Source organism: Vicugna pacos, chromosome 24 (assembly GCF_048564905.1).
Source record: "Vicugna pacos chromosome 24, VicPac4, whole genome shotgun sequence".
NCBI classification, from domain to species: Eukaryota; Metazoa; Chordata; class Mammalia; order Artiodactyla; family Camelidae; genus Vicugna; species Vicugna pacos.
The window spans coordinates 11093366-11115687 of NC_133010.1; the positions used below are offsets into that span (position 1 = coordinate 11093366).

At 36.1% G+C, this 22322-nt stretch overlaps 1 protein-coding gene across 2 annotated transcripts in view; it reads left to right on the forward strand.

Annotated features, from left to right (window-relative positions):
- Positions 1–3478: 3478 nt before the first annotated feature.
- The window catches only part of RPRD1A (regulation of nuclear pre-mRNA domain containing 1A), a 55742-nt gene continuing 36898 nt past the window's right edge, over positions 3479–22322 (forward strand). The window contains exon 1 of one of the 2 annotated variants that reach the window (XM_006202317.4): positions 3479–3784. In XM_006202317.4, the coding sequence (XP_006202379.1) occupies positions 3634–3784 (151 nt within the window). In that variant the 5' untranslated portion in view covers positions 3479–3633. The remainder of the gene's footprint in view (positions 3785–22322) is intronic. The other variant, XM_031690348.2, reaches the window with a different exon arrangement.

Below are 22322 nucleotides of genomic sequence, written 5' to 3' on the forward strand. Positions count from 1 at the left end.
TCTCTCAAGTATTGATTTTTGGACCCGAGTTTGTTAACACTAAGAAGGGATTGGAAGGCTTTATTGTAAGATTTGAGACTGTGCTGGGTGATTCTAAGGATGTTTTAGGGAAAGCAGGAGCCCGTTCTGGATTGGGTGCTGTCAGGAAGTGGGGGCATTTTGGTGATTGGATAGATGTTTGGCAGTTTTTATCTGGAATGCCAAAGGATTAAGATTGGGCTAGAGATAACATTGCTAAAGGAACTGTAATCATTTAGTTATAAGAGGAAGACATTAGCAATTTTCATGGTTTCAGAGTGGCCTTGACTCTGTCTTGTTCCACTACAGTCTCAGAATGGCCTTGTCGGATTATTGTTCCTATCTGGTGAGGCCTAGTTGAAGGTTTCTGTAGGAACATTACAGCATGGTATGAAAATTAATAAAGGGAAACCTCACTAAAATGGAGTTGGGAGACCAGAATGGGGAGCTCTCTCTCACTTACCACTCAACCTCAAAACAGATCCCAACAGGAAGAGAAACCTTGTCTTTCCAGCAGGAAGTGAAGCTACTACTACCAACTGGGAGCAGAAAAAAATTTCTCCCTGCTTGGCAACAGCTCAGCCAATGAAAAATCACTATACTTCAAACTCCCAGTTTCCTCCAATGGACTTTTAGTTTATAACAGCCCCTCTCAACTTCCTCTTCTCCTCTATAAAAGAGTTTTCTCTCTTTCCTTTTACTGGGCTTGTCTGTGGTTTACCCATAGTTGTGTGACCTGAATTGCAGTTCTCTTCTGTTCCCAAATAAACTCATTTTGCTGGTAAAAAATAACTGACATTGTTTTAGGTTAACACTAGCTGTCAGCTTCCAAGATTATCTTTTTACTTTCTCAGTTTCCAATTTTAACCATGGGCAGATGAAGTCAGCCTGCAAGATATGTTAGTCTGTGAAATTCAGATCCACTGTCATCAAAGGTTGTTTAGAGAACATTATTGTTGAACTAAAGTCAGTTACTTCATATTCCTTTTGTTAGAAGATGAACTGTTGAATCTGATGTGACAATGGCTGTTGGGAAGTATTTACATGTAAAGGATAATCAGCCAAAGTACCTGGTCTCCTAATTTCTTTGTTTCCTGAAACATTTAGTACTATTAAAGATTCCAGAGAAGTCTGTAGGAATGTAAGTACATTTTTCTTTTAAGATAATGTGTATTCCACCTTGAGCAGCCAATATTATATCGAGAGCAACTCTATTTTGATCACTGTCTTTCTGAGTTTATGAAATTTGGAAAGAGAGCTTCCAAGACTTTGGTGGCATTCATTTCCCTTTGCTATTACTTCCTTACCCTAACATGTAGCATCCCCCCTCCTCCTTTTTGGTGGAGACAGAAACATACCTTCCTAGGTGTGACACAATAGGGATTTTAGACTTTCGAATGAATGTCTTGCCTGTTGTGGTGTAAGCCATAAAAAAAAAGGTGTTAGTAACTGAATCTAATTAACCAGGAAATCAACTGATTTTTTACAAGAGAAAAGATACTAGAGGTAACTGGGTGGCACTCAAAGGAAAGTGGATACAAACCCCAAACTTAGTTTTATTATATGTTTTAACTAAGTCACACATACAAGAAATCACACTAGGTATGCAAATATGCATTGCTCTTAATTTGAGGCCTATATTTAAAATTGAGAAGTATAGTCAGAGGACACAAGATATGAAAATTAATCATAATTACCTAAAGGCATAAACAGTATTTTGAAAACACAGCAATAATTAACAATATTAATAAATATAGATCCTACTGCTTGGTGTGGAAAGCCATGGTACACTCATGCACAGAGTACTGTGGGAGCCCAGAGCAGGAGCAGCCAAATCAGACTGAAGACCAGGGAAGACAGAAGAACTGGTGCTTTGGCTATGTCACTGAGAGCAAAGCCTAGCTGAGGAGAGAAAAGATACATTCATATGCTCATATATGAGTTATATATATTCATATATGTATTACATATTCTCTCCTCAGACAGATTTTGCTCTCAGTGACATGTAAGTATAATTACAAATAACAGACTAGTAGTGTAAGCACTAAATAAGCCATTCAAGTCAGTTAATGACTCAGGAAAGAACTTGCATGCACTGGACTGATAAGGAAAGGAAAGGAGGTAGGATTTAAGGTGGGCGTTAAAGTTCAGGCAGAATTGAGATAGAGAAGAGGGGCAGTGGGAAGAGCTGGAGTCTCAGGTGAAGACATAATCTGGGAGAGGATGTGTAGCAATTTTGGTGGCCTCAGGGCTCATGAAAAGGAATAGTGTTGAAAATACTTTTAGGTCTTGGGAAACAGGTTAAAGTTGAACTAACTTAAGGCTTAAAACTATACTAAGTAGATTGGATCTTTTTTTAAAAAAAAAAAGGATATAAAAGGAGAGAAAGAAGAATATAGGGAAAGAATTGATACTGGAGTGAGGGGAAGGAGAGTTAACCTTACCTCCTGAGGTATCTCTGAATCTGAAGCTGTAGAGACATTAGAAATGGGAAAAAGAAGCTACACTTATAATCAACCAAACACATAAATAGGCATATTTGATGCCTATTTGGGCAAAGTTCTAGAACAGTGCTTCTCAAAAGATGGTTTAGGAATTTCTGTGCTTTCTTATGTAACTTTCTTGAAGTTTCTTACATTAATATTTAGAATATGACAGTATCCCTCTTTCTGTTCCCTTTGTGAATTATCAGAGTTAAGTAGTATGTCAAAATGTTGGATTAATTATGAGATTTCTAAGATTAATTTTTTATTATATAAATAACACATAAATTAAAAAAAAGCAAGATAGACACAGCTTAAGGGCTCCAACCCTGACCCTCTCTCTGATGCCACTATTCATGTAGTATGTATTCCTCCACCTTTTACCATGCATTTACATACTTACGAATTCATATAAAATACACACTTTTGTAAAACAAATGTGCTGTGCTTTTCCTTTTGCAACTTAAAAAAACTCAGTCCACCACTGGCTTTATCAATCTTTTGAACTGCTGTATGTATTCTGTAATACGTTGTATCACACTTAATTTAGAAACTTCCATGCTGTGAATGTACCAACTCTTCACTGTTACTGAGCTGGGCCATACAACTACCATACAGCTCCATGGCAAACATGCTGGTGTTTCCCTAGCATTGACGAGAATTAGTGGAATCGCAGGGTCACAAGAAAGGTGTATTTTAAAATATATTACACCAGTCTTCTAAAGTGCCTGTACCAAATTTACACGCACATATATAGATTAATAATTAACCTTTGCACAGTTTCTCCCAGCAGCAGGGGTCTAGGCCTCGCAAACACCATCCCGCCTAAGCGATGAGCCAGTGGGCACGCCCCCCACCGCTTCTCCTGCGCCAGCCTTGGCCCCGCCCCTTCCGCTCAGAGGTCCCGCCTCTCGGCCTCCCCTTTTCACGGGAGGCGGGGCGCGGGCCGACCGTGACGTCACTGCCGGCTGGACGCCATCTTGCTGGGTTGCGGCCGGTCTCGGATGTGGCGGCAGCAGTGGTGAGGGCGTGGGGAAGGGTGGGGTGAGGGGGCGAGGCCGCAGCGGGGGCGGCGAAACTCTCCTCCCCTCAGCCCCACCGCGTGGGACGGCGTGAACGCGGTGTCGGAGGGATGTCCGCCTTCTCAGAGGCGGCGCTGGAGAAGAAGCTGTCGGAGTTGAGCAACTCGCAGCAGAGCGTGCAGACCCTGTCCCTGTGGCTCATCCACCACCGCAAGCACTCGCGGCCCATCGTCACCGTGTGGGAGCGGGAGCTGCGGAAAGGTGAGTCTCCCGTGCCTCTCGGCCTGTTCCCTGGCGCGCCCGGGACCCCTGCCCCGCTCTCCCCCAGCGACCTCAACTCCCGTCTGCCCCGCACCCCCCTTACCCAGCGCCGCGGGCTTCCTGGCGTCGGTGGTCTGCGGGCAAGGAGGAGCGCCGTGCACTGCGCTTCCTGCAAAGTCGACGCTTAGTCTGTGTTGTTGAATAGGGTATAAAGGATTGAAACTTCTATTGGTTTAACGCGGAAACAGTAGGCAGGGGCTCAGTACTCCGCACCTAATTACTGTCAGAAATTCAGGCAGGCAGGTATTTTCTTCATTGTGTATATTATAATGGAGGATGGGGAGGGGAAAGAATTGGTGTGGGGTTGGGGAGTACTTCCATTATTTCTATATCGCATCAACTCAATCTTGTAAAATTAGTGGAGGAATCAAGAGTTTTAAAGCTAGGGAGTCTAAAATAAGAAGATGCGTGATGCAATGGAAAGAACCCTGGATTTGTAGATTTTAGAGGACCTAGATTAGGGAAATGTCTTATTTCTGGATTGCAAGTGCCTCACCTGAAAATGTGGGAGTTAAATTAAGTGATCGAAGGCCCTTTCTTGTGTATAATTATATGCTTCTAGGGCAGCGTCTTTATTTTGCAAGGCATTTGACAGTGCTCGTGTAAATGAAGTTAACTTTTCTGAGCAATAGTCTCCTGTCACTAAAATATCTAGAAAAATCATATTACTACTGCAGAGCAAATTTATCCATAAGAACTGATTGTATGATAGTGCGACTGAAAATTAAAACATTTCATTTGGTTAGCCTGAATTTGTACCTTAATTCTTAACTCGCTAGACAGAAGAGAGTTTCAGACATCCTGATGTATCTGATGTGATGGTCATTTACTAATTAAGGGTTTTAACAAACCGTTATTAATCAAAATAGTTGCTTGCGTGCTGATCCGAATGAAAGCTATATGATATATTAATATGAGCCAAAATGTGGCATTGGCTATATAGAATGGAAACAAACTCATTTTCTTGTGTATTTGCTTGTGGTTAATCCCTTAGAAGAAATTGATTTAGAGCCCTGTTTTTTACTTAATATGTAAGCATATGTGTATTGGCTCTCGAGGAGGAATCCACCTGTGAGTGGCCAAAAAGATTTGAGAAACACAGGTATGAATGTCTGGAAAATAGCCGTGAACTTTGAGAAGGCAGGAATTGAAAGACAATCCCTTTTATTAGATATGAAAATCAGCAACAGGTTTATACTGTTTTTTGAAAAGAGTGTAAGGATTCTTACTACACTATTCTCCGCGCCCCCCCCCCACGACTGTTCTTAAGAAATACCACAAATTAGTAGAAAATTGGCAAAACTGTTAAAGGCATTTCACGTAAGAGGAAACCTGAAAGACCAGTAAATGATACTTAATCTTACTAATCAGGAAAAAATAGATCAATGAAGTACTGCTTTATATCCTTTGGTTTGCAAAATTAGAAAGTATTACAATACTAAGATTTGGTGAGGAAGAGGGGAAGCAGGAACTCTCTTACTGCTGGTTGTAGTGTGAAAAGGGAGATGAATTTAGCAACCTCTAATGAAGTTGAAGGTGTATCCTTTGACCTAGCAGTTCTCCTTCTATGACTATATCCTGGAAACTCAAGGAATTACGTTTGTTGTAGCGTCAATACCCGTATCAGATAAACAGTTTAAGCATCTCATTAGTTAAGAGTGTGGACAAATATATTTTGACATTCATACAATGTAATACTGTCCAACAGTTTTCATGAATAAACTAGAGCTGTGGGAAACGACATGACTGAATTAAAAAAACAACAAAGAAGCAAAATGTTGAGCTAAGAAAACAATATGTCATTTGGTGAAAGTTTGAAAACATGCAAAACAACACTGTATTGTTTACAGGTACCTACAGTTAAAACACGCACAGTAAAGATTAACACCATAGTCAAAGATAGTGGCTACCATAAGGGAGAGAGGAAATGAAAATGAATCTGTGTTGTCTTATATTACATATATTTAAAACAGTTTTTGAAACAAATGGGGGAAAATGATAAGATGTCCTATTAACTGGCTTTGGAGATGTTTCCATATGTTTAAACGTTTCATAATTAGAACAAAAATTAAAGGCATGTAAAAAGATGCTTTAGGAGGAGAGTAATGTTGGGTGATGATGGAGATGATAGAAGCGGTAGTAATAGCGGTGGTGATGATCGTGCTGTTGCTGCTGCTGTGCTTCTCAGCGAGGAGTGGGATTATCTGCCAAGGGTTTCCTTTCCATGACACATGACTGTGCCTTTGGAGGGCATAGCTTTTACGTCCTCCCCCTTCTCTGCAGTTTTTCTCATCAACTTTAGGATCCTCCATCCCTTACAGCATAATAACAATAATCTACTGAGCACTAGGCATTGTTTTAGACATTTTATTGTACTATGAATCCTCCCGTTATCTCTGCAAAACAAGTATTTTTGAAAGGAACTAATCAGACTTGAAATAAATCAAGAAATAAACTGTGGAAAATTAGTTGAACATTTTGTATTAAGCTAGGCATTCTTTAGTTTCTTGAAGTGCTTAAAGAAGACAAAAATGTGATACTGGTAGGGAAAAAATTACTGCTCAAAATATAAGAATGACTAGGTAAAATATGTCAGATATGGTAATCATTCAATTATGAAGATTTTCCCTCTTGTTTCTACTTTCCTTATTTTTGTCTCCTTTAAAGAAAAAGAATTTCTATTTGGAGGGATATACGCCATGGCCTTTATGAAGACCAAAGGAACAATTAATTTCCGTGGTAAATGCAGTGGCGTGTAAACAAAGACATACATGACCATTTTGTTGTTTTGCATCAGTTCTATCAAGATATAATAAACATACCATAGAATTCACCCATTTGGTTTTTAGTATATCATATGGTTGTAAAACCATTACCACAGTAAATTTTAGAATATTTTCATCAACCAAAAAGAAACGCCATGCCTTTTAGCCAACATCCCCCATTCCCTCCACCTTCCCTGGCTCTAGGCAACCACTAACTTACTTTGCTCCTATCGATGTCCTTAAGTGGAATCATAGGATATGTAGTCTTTTGTGACTAGGCTTCCTTTGGTTGGGGATAAGGTCTTCCAGGCTCATCCTTGTAGTGTATATTGGTACTTCATTCTTTTTTATGGCCAAATAATAATTCATTGTATGAATATCCATCAGTTGATAGACATTTGGGTTGTTTCTACTTTTTTGGCTATTATGAACAATATTGCTGTGAACATTTATGTACAAGTTTTTGTGTGGATGTGTTTTAATTTTTCCTGGATATATATCTGGGAGCAGAATTCCTAGGTCATATATGAACTCTATGTTCAATCATTTGTGGAACTGCAATACTTTCCATAGTGACTTCCTCACTATACATTGCTACCAGCAGTGTATGGGGATCCAATTTCTCCACATCTCTAACAACACTTGTTAGTATCTGTGTTTTTGATTATAGCCAGTCTGTTGGATGTAAAGTTCCTTGTGGTTTTGATTTGCGTTTTCCTGATGACTAATGATGTTGAGCATATTTTCGTGTGCATATTGGCCATTTGTATGTCATCGTTGGAGAAATGTCTATTCAGATCCTTGCCCATTTTAAAATTGGGTCATTTGTCTTTTTATTATTGAGTTAAGCATTCATGTACTTTAGATACAGATCCCTTATCAGATCCATGACTTGCAAATATTTTCTTCCACTCAGTAGGTTGTCTTTTCACTTTCTTAATAGTGCCTTTTGAAGGTGATTGTTTTAAACTCAGTTTCTAAGTAGTGGGCTTAATTATAAAACTGTTAATACACATCATTAATTAAATTGTATGTTGCGTTCATTGCTGTAGAAATATCAACCATGAATGTACCAGAATTTATAAAACAACACTGATGTTTGAACTCTTTCCTACATGCAAACACAACAGCAACAAATCTCTGCAAGAGTTGTAGACAGAGGATAAGTAGGAAGTTCTTTGCAGTGGATTAGACGTTTTAAACATAACATTTCAGTTCGTAACTTCTTTTTGGAATGAGGTAGGATAATAAAGTAAACATTTTAAACTCTTAATGTTTTATGTCTGCAGAGCACTTTAAGTGATTTAAAATTTTTTAAATCTTTTGTTTGTGGAAATGTATGAAAAAGATAATAATGATGAATTACTTACTCAATCACCTTGCTGTCATCTAGATTTTTTGGTCACTTTTGGTTCTTCAGCTTAACTCTTGGCTGTTACCAGCTACCTGTAGTTTTGTTCTTTTTTTTTTTTTTTTTTTAGTACCTTTTCCTTAGTCATTTTGTCTATAATAACTGAGAAACTAAGAAGAAAAGTACCATTCTTATGTTAAATACTTGGACTTCTCAGGTGTATTTTTAAAAATACAGTATATTTTAGTATGTAATAACATGCACATAATACAGAATTCAAAAGGCACGAAGGTTATAAAGGAGTAAGGCTCCTTTCCATTCCTCTTTCCTGCCCACCCATTTTCCTTACCCAGAATCAATGTGTTAACAGTTTATTCTTCCAGAATTTTCTGTACATAGATAGTCATATATTTATTTTAGTTTCTTTCTCTCATGTTTAAACAAATGGTAGGGTATTATATAGGTTTCTCTGTGCTTTTGCCTCTTTTCTTTTTAATGTATCTTTCAATTTGTGATGTATTTGTATATATGATATTGCCTCATTTAAAAAAATGACTGCATTGCATTCCATTTTATGGATGCACCAAAATTTATATAACTGTTACTCTGTTGATGAACATGGGTCGATTTTTTTATCTTACAATTCATAAATATTAATTTGTTACTAAATATTCTAGTTATTTTCTTAATGGTTTCAGCTGATAGAAGTGGTAGGCATTGGCTTGTCACACCATTTTTTTTAGTAAAAACCCCCGTCCATTTGAAATGCCTCCTGTAATGTACACTCAGTTTTTATTTGTATTTGGTACAGTTATAGACTGTCATTCTGCTCCGTTCATCTGTTTACTCTGTACCACTGTCACACTCTTTATTATGTTTTCGTATCTGGTAGGACATCTCTCCCCTCAACTGTCCTTCCTCCCCTACCTCCTGCAAGTTACTCATCTTTTTTTTTTAGACCTGTCTGTGTCTTCTTGTTTCGTTTTTCCATATAAACTCTGGAGTCTTGTCTTTTGCAAGAAAAAAAATATTTTGGTATTTTATTGGCTTAAAGAGAATTCACATCTTTATGATGACAAATCTTAGGCTGAGAACTATGCAGTCTTATTCTAAATGTGTTTATTATAATTGTTTAGATAAGTGGTTCTCAGACTTGTTCAGATACTAGTTCATGATGCTTTGTAAAGCTCTGTAAAGACCATCTTGAAATGCACACTTAAGTTTTACAATAACTATAACTTTGTGCTAAATGTATCTCATTTAAATCTAGTACAGGCTAACAGAAGAAAGCATCAAAGGATTAAGTCATGTTATGCAAAAGAATTTAAAAGTTGAAAACATTTGTATGAATTAAGGTTTTGGTTTTTTTTTTTTTTGTAAATTTGGAAAATGGTTTGCATTGGTTGATTTTTGTGATGACATTTTGCTTCAATTCAAGGAATATCATTCTCCTTCAAGAGTATGATTTAGAAATCTTATCTATTTAATTCAATATGCTTTTTTTGTCTCTTTAGTGTTGGCACAAATCATAATGCATACTGTATTCTATTTTATACATTATTCTTTAAAATAAGTGAAATTTATTTAGTCAGTCAAGGACCATATTTTTGCTGAACTATCAAAAAATTCAGTTTTCTTAGTAGAAAATTAGTTACTTAACAGCACTTGAGATGGTTAATTTTGTGTGTCAAGTTGACTGGGCCACAAGGTGGTTGTAGATATGTGGTTAAACAGTATTTGGGTCTGTCTGTGAAGCTGTTTCTGGCTGAGATATAATATGTGAATCCGTAGACTGAGTAGAGCAGATTGGCCTCCTCAGTGTGGGTTGTCGTCTTCCAGTCAGTTGAAGGCCTGGAGAGAACAAAAAAGTTGACCCTCCCATGAGTAAGAAGGAACTCTTCCTTCTCTTCTGCCTTTGGACTCAGACAGAAACCTGGACTATTGCTGTGTCGTGAGCCTGCTAGCTTTCAGACAGGTACTTAACGCCACCAGCTTTTCTGGGTCTCCAGCTTGCTGACTGCATATCCTGGGACTTGACAGCCTCTATAATCACATGAACTAGTTTCTTACAATATCTACACACACACACACACACACACACACACACACACACACACCTTACTCTGTTTCTCTGGAGAACTGTGAGTAATACAGTACTTTTCCAGATTTACAACAATTTAGTCATCTTAATGTAGATTTAATCCAGATATTGTTTTAGAGTTTTAAAAATGCAGTTGATATGCTATAACTAACACATAGAGAACTCTTAATGATTAAAAATAATTTCATTTATGCACTTATAATTTGATGCTTTAGATGTAATTTTTGTTTTTTGCTATCAGTATGCTGATGACTCAATGATACTTTTTTTTAAAGCCTCAGTCTCGATGTCACTGAATGATATTTCTTGAGCATCTCAAATTCATCTTGTACAAAGCAACACTTTGTCGTCTTTCCCCACTCTTGTCCCACTTCCCTGTTACTCTTCCTGTCTTTCTTACTTCAGTGAAAGGGATTACTGTCTACCAGTTGCCTAAACTTAGAACTTCAGGATTGTCTTGACCCCACTCTTCATAACATGCTTCACCTCCAGCCGTGTTATTGCTCTTTTAGCAATATTTCCTTTGCCTCTCCTGTCCCATCCCACTGCCCAGGTCTTTATCTTTAAGTAGAACTCTTGCAAAGAGTGCTCATAGCAACGTTATTCACAATATTCAAAATGTGGAAACAACCTGAATGTCCATCAGTGGATAAATGGATTTATGTGGAACATCCATGCTGTAGAATATTACTCAGCCATAAAAAGAAATGAAATACTGATTCATGTTGTAATGTGGATGAACCTCAAAGACAAGCGAAATGAAAGAAGCCAGACACAAAAGGTGACATATTGTAGGATTCTGTTTATAAGAAATATCCAAAATAGATAAATCCACAAAGTTATTTTCAGAGGCTGAGGGTAGGGGAAGAAGAGGAATGGGGAATGAATGACTTTAGTGGGTATGAGGTTGTCTTTAGGGATGACAGAAATGTTTTGGAACCAGATATAGGTAATGGTTGCATAATCATATAATTGCCCTTTGATTATACACTTTAATATGGTTAATTTAATATTATGTGAATTTCTCCTCAATTTAAAAAAATGATGTAAACACGTTGCACTTTTATGTGTCTGTATGCTTTTGTAGTCTCTTCACTTTTTCTATTTCTACTCTGTCTCCTACCTTCTGATATTCTGATCTCTGGGCAACTTCTCTCTGCAGCTTTCCCTAATTTTTTCAGGAAGAATTAATTGTTCATTCACCCATAGTCCCTAATCCTGTTTTGGGAGGTGAGGTTCTTTTGGTTTTGGTTTTGGTTTTGGTTTTTTTCCCTTCCAGTTCATATTCTAAACTTGTAATAAGTCTAGTTTGAATTGATAACAACTTATCTTCAGTAGCATATTCAGTCTGTTCCTATACAACTTTCTCCGCCACTTTATGTTATCCTCACAAACTACATCTTTATATGTTGCACGTCCTTCATCAGACTTACTGCTTTATACATTTGTATTCTAAGTTATATAGGAAACAAAAAGAAGAGTTACAAACTAAAACATAAAGTAACTTTTGAAAGTTACTTTACTGATGTTCTTTATTTCTTTATATGGCTTCTAGTTACTATCTAGTATCTTTTCACTTCAGTCTGAAGGGCTCCCTTTAGTATTTCTTGTAGGAGAGGTCTACTAGCAACAAATTCCTTCAGGTTTTCTTTAGCTTGAAATGCCTTAATTCTTCAGTATTGAAGGATGGTTTTATCAGATATAAAATTCTTGGTTGACAACCCCTTCCCCCTACCATTATGTAGTTTAAATATGGCATCTCACAACCTTCTGGCCTCCATAGTTTGATGAGAAATTGTTAATCTTATTGAGGCTCCCTTGTACATGACATGAGTCTAATTGCTGCTTTGAGAAATTGTCTTTTGACAGTTTGAACATAGTGTGGCTCATTGTGGGTCTCTATTTATTTGTTGTTGGGAGGTAATTGGGTTTATTTGTTTACTTATTTTAATGGAGGTAGTAGGGATTGAACCTAGGGTCTTGTGCTTAGCATGCACTCTACCACCAAGCTGTAACTTCCCACCTTTGGTAGGTCTCTGAGTTACTCCTACTTGGAGTTCATTGGGCTTCTTGAGCTTCTTGGATTTGTAGATTTCAGTTTTTCCTAAAATTTGGGGAGTTCTTGGCTATTATTTCTCCACATACTCTTCTCTCTCTTCTCAGACTCCTGTAATGTTCGTGTTTGTTGGCTTGGTGTGTCACTCTGTTCACTTGTCTCCATTCTTTTCCTTTCTGCTCCCCAGACTCCATTTCAATGGTCTTGCCTTTATATTTGCCAGTTCTCTCTACTCTTGACATTTTCTGTAGTAATACCTCCTACGTGCTTACTGCTCTTATTGCAGCATTTATCGTGTAGTATCTTAATGATTCTGTGTTGAGTTTCTTATTACTGAAGAACTGAGCCTATTCCTTTGTTTCCTCAGAATCTAGTGTACGGTAGATTCTCAGTATGTGTTGAATGAATTATTGAATGAATGTTGGAAAGTGTATGGAATCTGAGACTTTTAGAGCTAGAAAGAGTATTGTAGAATGTTTTGCTGTTTCTTTTAAGAATAGTGCCTGAATTAGGAGCTTCTGACATCTTAAGGCAAATAATGAACTCAGTCATAAGCACTTCCCTGGTTGATAAAGACTTGAAAAAATTTCCAGTTTTTTCAGTCTGTCACATTGTTCTGAAATATATATAACATAAAATTTAAAATTTTAACAGCTTTTTCTTTCTTTTTGTTGTGGTTAAATATATATACATAATATATATTTTTCATTTTAACCAGTTTTTAAGTGTGTAATTCAGTGCAGTTAAGTCCATTCACATTATCCTCCAAACATCTTCACTATCTCCCTCCAAAACTTTTTTTATTTTCCCAAACTGAAACTCCATACCCATTAAACAATAATTCCCTGTTCTTCCCCCAACTCCTGGCAACCACCCTTCTGCTTCTTGTCACTCTGCGACTCTGGTTGCCTCACTGAAGTGAAATCTTACAATTTATTCTTTTGTGACTGGCTTACTTAACTTAGCATAATATCCTCAAGGTTCATCCATGTTGTAGCATGTGAGAATTACTCTCCTTTTTAAGGCTGAATAATACTCTTGTATGTATATACCACATTTTATTTAATCATTTTTTGATGATACAGAGTTGCTTCCACTTTTTGGCTGTTGTGAATAATGCTGATATGAACATACTTATAAGGATACCTGTCTGAATCCTTTCTTTAAGTCTTTTGAATATGTGCACAGAAGTGGAGTTGCTAAATCATACGGTAATTCTATGCTTAATTTTTTGAGGAACAACTATACTGTTTTACTTTCCCACTTGCAGTGCACTAGGATTCCAATTTCTGCACGTCTTTACCAGTGCTTGTTATTTTCTATTTTTCATTTTTGTTTTGAAAAAAGATACTGTAGTAAGTGCAGTGTAGCATTGGTTTTAATTTGTTTCCATAATGACTAGTGATGACTCTTAGCAAGGGTTTTTTTCTGGGCTCTCTGTTCTGTTGGTCTGTATGTCTGTTCTTATGCCTCCACCATACTATTTTGATTACTGTAGTTTTCTAGTAACTCTTAAAATTAGGAAATAGGAATCTTTCAATTAATTTTCTTTTTCAAGATTGTGTTGGCTATTTGGGATCACTTGGAGATTTATATGAATTTTAGGGTGGGTTTTTCTATTTCTGCAAAAATGCCATTGAAAGTGTGATAGGGATTGCATTTAATATGTAGGTTGCTTTGAGTAGTGTTATCTTAATAGTATTAAGTCTTCCAGTCCATGAAAATGGGATGTGTTTCAATTTATTTGTATCTTTTATTTCCTTTTATAGTTTTCAGTGTACAAGTCTGATACCTCTTCGGTTAAATTTATTCCTAAGTATTTAATTCTTTTTGATATAATTGTAACTAGAATTGTTTTCTTAGTTTCTTTTTTTGGATTTTTCTTTGTTAACTTATAGAAATGCAATTCATTTTTGAGTGTTTTGTATCCTGCAACTTTGCTGAATTGCTGAACAGATAATTTTAACTCTTCCTTTTAAATTTGGATGCCCTTTTTTTTCTTTTTCTTGCCTAGTTGCTGTGGCTAAAAGTTCCAATACTATATTGAATTAAAGCAGTGAAAGTGAACATCCTTCTTTTTTCCTCATCTTAGGGGAAAAGCTCTCAGTCTTCAACTTTTGAGCATGACATTAGATGTGACTACACATCTTTTTAATAATCTATGTGACAAAATAAGGCTTACAGTAAAATACTACATACTGCACATTCTGGAGAAATATGCCTGTATAATTGAGTTGTGAACTAAATCAGCTGCTTTTTTTTTTTTTATGAAGCACCATTTTATTTGAAAAAAATGACTGACAAGAGAAACTGTGGTTATTCAATCAGGGATATTTAGTAGATATTTTCTCAAAAATGAATGTAATGAGCCTACTTCATTAGGGAAGGCAACTAACAGTATTTGTTGCCCATTATGAAATTCTAATTTTCAAGCAAAAATTAGAATTTTGGAAAACTTAAAATGTGTCACCATGTGTCTGACAACTTCCCAGTGCTTTTAAACACTTTCTGATGAAATCAATAAAGATAGTTATAAATGTAATTTTTTTAATATTGCCTAATAAAATGTTTCAACAGTTGGAATTTTTGTGTAACTTAGCAAACCAATATTTTTCAAAAGGCTAATGCATGATGTTACAAAATTATACATAAGTAAAAGATCCATTCAAAGAGCATGGTAGACTAAAATATTTTAACGTAAGAGAGTTTTAAAAGTTCATTGATATGTTTTCAGATTCCACATTACAGTTTAGACTCTGTTTAAAAACTACAACTTGGGTTTTAGTGTAGTTTGAAAGATTATCCACAGTTACCTGTAAAGACTGTTAAAACACTTTTTTCTTACCAAGTTTATATCTGGATGAGGTCTGCTTTTTTTCATTACTTTTACTAAAACGATATACTGTGGTATATTTAATAGGGAAGCAGGTATGAGAATCCAGCTGTATTCTGTTGAGCTGAAGATTTGCAAAAATGTAAAACAATAGGACTTCTCATTAAACATTTTTTGAAATATATTTTTTAAACAAATTCATGTTAACATGCAATTTTTTTACATTGTTTTCAACAAACTAGTACATATTTCAAAAATTCCTCCGTTTTAATTTTCAATAAGGTAAGTATTGGTGGATATGACTGCGTAAACAAAAGCTCTTTGGAGTTCTCAGTAATTTGTAAGAGTAAGAAGTGGTCCTGACGCCAGAAAGTTAGAGAACTCTTCTCAGATTAAATGCTTTACATTAATTTGTTTTATTTCATCATTATCTTACCTAATTTAATGTAGTAATTATTTTAGTTTTTAAAGCTTTAGCTTCCAGATCCTTTTGGATTTAAGTCACTCAGATTGATATTAAGGTCTGTAAATAGATACGTAGAGTGAATATTGTCTGGGTTTTCTTCCAGGCACTGTCTTCTGGGAGTGCTTGTGCAGTGATGCTGTAGCCCTAAAACTAAAGGTCTTAACATGAAATTTCTAGAAAATACCATTTACTTTTAGATAATTATAGATTCACGTTCATTTGTAAGGAGCAATACAGAGAAATCCTGTTTACCCTTCACCAGCTTCCCCCAATGGTAGCATCATAGAAAACTGTTTTTTAAAAAAATAATTTCTCCAATTATAGATATTATAAAACAATATCATAACTGTGGTATTGATGTTAATATAGTCATTTGTCCATCAGAACATCAGTCAAATATAGAACATTTCTACCACTCAAGGAACCCTCAGGTTGCCTTTTTATAGCCACATCCATCTCACTCCCAGCACACCCCTGCTTAAACCCCAGTTTATCAGATTTTTCTTTTCTGAATTATGCTCTTAGTGTCAAGTTTTCTTTTATGAATTATGCTCTTAGTGTCAAGTTTAAGAGCTCTGCTTAGCCTTGGATTCCAAAGAATTTTTACTGTTCTGTTCTAAAATATTTATAGTTTTTCACTTAAGTCCATGATCCATTTTGAGTTAATTTTAGTATAAGGTGTGAAATTTAGGTCAAGGTTCACTTTTTGTGTATTGATGTTCAAATGCTCCAGCACCATTTGTTGAAAGGGCAAGCTATCTTTCCTCTATTGAGTTGCTTTGCTCCTTTGTGAAATTTGACTTGAGTATATTTGTGTGAGTCTGTTTCTGGGTTGTCTTTTCTATTTCATTGATCCATGTGTGTCTCCCTCCACCAATGCCACAGGTAATCTTGACTGCTTGGTTAGTTATAGAGTAAGTCTTGAAATTAGGTAGATTGACTCCTCCCGATATTCTTTTGTGGAAATGTTTTAGCTATTCTAGTTCTTTTGCCTTTCTCTAAAGACTTTAGAATAACCTGGTCTATATCAGTAAAAGTTATTTTGCTGGGATTTTGGTAAGAGTTGCATTAACCCTGCATTTCAGGTTAGGGAAAATTGACCCCTTTATTATGTTACATTTTCTAATCCATGACCATGATACATCACTCCATTTATTTAGAGCTGCTTCTATGTTTTTGTATCAACATTGTGTAGCTTTCAGCATACAAGTCCTGTACATGTTTTGTTATATTTACACTTAAGTATTTTAGTTATTTTGAACAATTTAAAAAGGTATTATTGTATTTTTAATGTAGTGTTCATATATTCATTGTTAATATATTGAAATAAAACTGATACAATAGCCAGAACATGGAAACATTGTCCATTGAAGTGTCCATCAAACAGGTGAATGGATAAAGAAGTTGTGTGTATGTATGTATCTATACATATATGTGTATATACATATATATACACACACACAGCAGAATGTTACTCATTCTTAAAGAAGTGAGGGAATGCCATTTGTAACAATGCTGCCATGTGTAACAATGTGCATGGACCTTGAGAATGTAATGCTAAGTGAAATAAATCGGAGAAAGAAACACTGTATGGTTCCACTTATATGTGAAATCATTAAAAAAAAAAAAAGGCCACTAACCCGAACTCCTAAGAAGAGAAATCAGATTTGGGGTTGCCAGAGGTAGGAGTGTAGGAGGGGAAACTGGAAGAAGGTGGTCAAAAGGTACAAACTAACAGTTACAAGCTAAATAAGTAGTAGGGATGTAATGTACAACATGATTACTATAATTAGCACTGCTGTGATATATATGACAGTGTTAAGAAAGTAAAGCCTAAGAGTTCTCATCACAAGGAGAAGCATTTTTTTTAATCTTTTTTACATCTCTACAAGATGATGGATGTTAAATAAATTTATTGCGGTAATCAATTCACAGTATATGTAAGTCAAACCATTATGCTGTACATCTTAAACTGATACAGTGCTGTATGTCAATTATGTTGGGGGAAAGCAGTTTTTTCTTTATTCTTATGTTTTCAGTTTTGTTAATTTCTGCTGTTACATTTATTATTTCATCCTGTTTGCTTGAGTTTATTTTTCTCTTACTGTAAGTTATTGAAGTGGGAGCTTAGCTTATTGATTTTAGACTTGTTCATCTTTTTTAATGTGTGCGTTTAGTGCTACAAGTTTCTCAGCACTGCTTCAACTTTATCCCATTAATTTTGTATTTTTGACACACCTGCATATGCTAGTTGAAGCATTTTTATGATGGCTGCCCTAAAGTCTTCGTCAAATAATTCTCAAATCTCTGTCATCTTAGTGTTGGCATCTGTTGATTATCTTTTTTCATTCAGTTTGAGATCCTCCTGGTACTTGGTATGTTGAATGATTTTTTATTGATCCATAGTTTCTTTGTATTATGTTATGAGACGCTGGTCCTTATTTAATCCTGTTAACAGCTGGGTTTCTCTGACACTACATCTTAAGGTTACCGTTGGGTGCAAGTGGGAATGCTGGCTCCCCACAAGACTTCCACTGATACTAGAGTTGGAGGAAGGAATGTGTGGCCCTAATACTGCTGGGCCATGATGAAGTCCTGACTTTCCACTAAGCCTTCTGTGACATCAGCCCACTGGGGAGTGCTTTACTGCTAGGTGAGAGTGGAAGTCCAGGCTCCCTACTTTGCCTTCTCTGACACCACTCTGGAGAGGTATTGGGCTCCAGATCACAGCATTTGGTGGTGTGGATGTGAGTGGGATTGCAGCTTTTTTTCTTTCTTTCTCTCTTTTTCCTTTCTGTGGTCTGTTTGGCTGGAGTAGCCTGGTTATTATCTAAAAGTTTTCTGTCTTACTGTGCTGTCCTTTTCCTGGTCCTTTGGCTAGAGTGAGGAGGCTTTTGTTTTAGCTCTTTATGTCTGCACCTCTTAGGATTTCTGGGTTGCTGGCCTCTTCAACTTTGAATCTGAGATATATGAGGCAACATGAAAGCTCTGGGAACTCACCTTGTGTTGTTCTTTGGATCCCAAGGTCTCTAGCCAGTCTGCCTTCTTTTGTCTCATGTTTGCTTTATTTGTGATGACCAGGGTTTGTAGTTGTACTTTGCAGGAGAAATAGGGACAAGTATGTCTGCTCTATCTTCCCAGAAGTAGAAGTCCTCTTACAAATTGGTGTTTATATTGGGATTGGGACACATCGTTTGGAACTCTGAGACTAATGTTTTCTCCTGGTGTTTTTTTGTCTTTGATATTACAGGATATTTTCAGGTTCACATTTGTGTTAGTATTTTAACAAGCTTATTTTAATATAACTATGCTGAACACTAATTTTTACTTTTTTATTGGTTTAAAACACATTGTTGTAATTTTTTAAAAGTACAATAGTAGGTAAAAATGCTAAGTAAAAATCTATTGCATAGAGGTCAGTTATCCCCAGATTAATCTGTAAATTCAGGAAAGTCTGTGAGAAATTTGTTTTCTTAAAAGAAACTTAAAGCTAATTCTGTAAATCACTGGGAAAAGTAAATGTGGAGGAAGAACCAAGGAAATTTTTGTCTTGTGAGTGTTGACAATTTTGAAGGGAAAATAATAATGAAAGTAGCATGCCCTTTTAGGTATCCATGCAGACTGTAAAGACATTGAAACTGCAAGAGTATGATGCTGGTACAAGAAGAGGAATGTATATAAAAGGAAAGGTAGAGATTTAAGAATATGAAAATGAATGTATGTATATATCTGCATGACGGGGACTTTGTCCTATACACCAGAAATTGACACATTGTAACTGACTATACTTTTAAAAATATTTTTAATAAGCCAAAAGAGGTTTTAGTTTCAATTCTGAGTGGATGTAAGCATAATGTGAATAAACAATGTGATGTGTATTCTTTAGAACTCTTCTAGTTCACAGTGTCTTTTATAGTGGTGTAGTGGTCCAGGATGAAGTTTGTTCTTTTCAAGATTTTAAGAGTTCATTTGTTGCATATACCAAAAATCAAAGTTTTTAAGGTTTGAGGAACCAGGATTGCCCCTGGCCTTTTAAAATGGGAAAGATGTCCATTTGTCTGGAACAAGGTGGAGTTGTTTTGTTTTTTACCAGAAGTTGAAATAGGAGAGACCCTGGGTAAAAGCACCTGCCGGACAAAGTCAGTGACTGGAGCACTAAGTCAGCACTAACCAGAAGCCCTTTTCAGCATGTAGGCTCTGATCATTTAGTATATAGCTCATATGTTTCCCTGTTATGATTTAATTCTTTGCTAATAACTCTTGATCCCTGCCAAATTCTTTCTTGATCTTCCCTCACAGTAGAGCTATCTGTTGTGGGTGTGTGTTTAGGTCGATGTGTGTAACTAAATACTATGTCTTAGATATCTTTCCATATCAGTGTATAAATCTGTCTCATTTTTGAACGACTGTAGAGTATTGGATTGTTCAGCTGTACCATGACTTACTTAGGCCTCTCTTTCTTGTTGTCATCACGAGTATCCTTAGTGATTTCTTTGTGCATTTATGGGAATACACCCATGGGATAAATTCAGAGAATGAAACTTGCAGGGCCAGGGGATTTTGCATTTACATTTTTCATTGATATCCCCAAATTATTTTTCTAAGATGTTGCTCTAATTTATATTTTAATCACCAATACCTGAAGGTATTTAAAGGGGACACCCATACTCTTGCTAACTTTAGTTAGTGTCAGGCTTTCATATTGATCAGTCTACAAGTAGAAAATGATAGTTGGTTTTATTTGCTTAACATTTGTGTTTCTTTGACTTTCTCATTCACACTGCTTGCCCATTTTTTTAATACGTTATTGATTTGTGAGAACTCTAGAATGAGGATGAGGAAAGGAACATATTTGAACTCAATACATCAAAATAAGGAAGAGCAGCTACATCTGTAAAGAAGTTTGTCTTTCATAATCTGAATTTGAAGTTGAGGTTTCTGAGAGTAGTGTAATTTTACATGCGTTTTCGTTTCACCTTTGGGTAAGATTAAGACCAGAAGCCAGGTTAGTGGAACAATAATTAAAGGCATAGGTTTAGGCCAAAATTTATTGAGTTAGTAAATACTGAGCAAATTATGAGTCAGCTTTTGGGGTTGATTCCTTGGATTGGTAGATGAGACTGACAATTTTTGCTTTAGATGGAATTCAGTTGGGAAGCACTAGATTAAATAAAAACAATTATAGCGGGGGTAAGTGCTCCATAGGAAAAGTATGAGGTGCAATGAGAGCATATCAGGGCTGCCTAACCTGTGTGTACTGGGTTGTCAGAGGAAAACTAGAGGAACCCATTTAACTGAGGTCTAGCGCATGGTAGGAGTTGGGGAAGTTGGAGGAGTAGTTGGGCATGAAAAGAGAAGAGTGTGGTGGGTATAGACAGACCTTTTGGGGCCTTTGGGTCATATTAAGAATTTCAAATGTTAAAACAGATCATCTTTGAAGGATTTTAAGCAAGAGATGGGCTGCCCAAAGTCTGAGGCATCCTGGTGGTGATACGGGACTATAGCAGCTCCATCCATTTTTCACCCACCTCAGCAATTAAGCAGCAGCCTTCTGTGTCTGACTGAACTCTCTGCTGTCTGGGACAGATGGAATCCATTCAGGAATCATCTTGGTTCTGCACTTTCTGTGACAAAAGAGTTATTACTAAGTTAAAGCAGTTTCTGCCTTACAACCACCTATGTGTCCATATGAACATGTTTTTTAGTCTGTAATTCATCAGGGAAATAAATAGGGCTGTCCAACAGTTGTTAATAAATCTTTAATTGATTTTTGTTTCAAGATAATAGCTTTTCTGCTGATTTCCTTCTATAAGACCTGTGGTAATGCTCATTGTTGTGTGTATGGGTATACATGCATGTATGTATATATATATATGTTTGTTTAGTCAGATTTTTTTCTACTTCTCTATGTAGAAGGCTTTCTTTGGAAAGAAAGTTGTGTTTATAGATAACACAAAATTTTTTTAGCTATTTATCAGCATTGTCATCTACTGTCATTTTAAATTTCAATCTCCATAAAAACAGTGATTAAATTACATTATGACTTTCTATATCATATCAAAGTAAGTAGGCATATGATCTGAACAGTGTAAGAAGATAAGTAAGGATACTGCCACTTTCCAATTATGAAGAAGTAAAACTGCATTATGAACTGATCATGAATTAGTGAGACTGGATGGCATTTCTTTAATCCTTTGACTGAGTTTGTTTCATATTGTTCAATAGCCCAGACTGTTCTCCTTTTTGTAAAATTGAAGTATGGTTGATTTGTAATTGATCTTTTATTTGAATTGTTTGTGAATTATTATGTAACCGTCTTCTCGTGTGATGAACTGAACTTGTCTTGCTCTTTTTGGGGAGTTTGCTCAACTTTTTAGGTAATACTGTGTTCTCACTTATTAGTCAGCCAGATTTTATTATTATTGTTATTTTGATGCACCTGTTGATAAGGACAAAGGACTTTAGTACCTACAGGAGCTTAAAATTTGGTTCATTTAGGTGAGATGCAAGAAAATGCATTCTCACAGTATAAAAGTTGACTGGTCCTTATTTGGCTTTTCCTTTATTGATCTAAATACAGCAGTATACACACAGACACACTGGGATATAATATTGTACTTACAAATGCTTCTGGTGTTGGTGTGATATATTAGTGAAGAGAAAGAATAAAGAAAAAGAACTAACATTTTTAGTCATGTAACCTATCGTGTGCCAGTTTGTATGATGCTTGCAAACTTCCTGATTGATCAGAAAAGGTTATTTTTGGTCTGTACCTGGCATGGTCCCTGGCACATGGCAAACATTAAATGAATATTAGTAAATTGAATGGAAGATTGGAAAAATAGGTGTCTTTATAAGGAACCCTGTGAACAGTAGAGACATAGGAATTGATTAGGTCAGACCCAT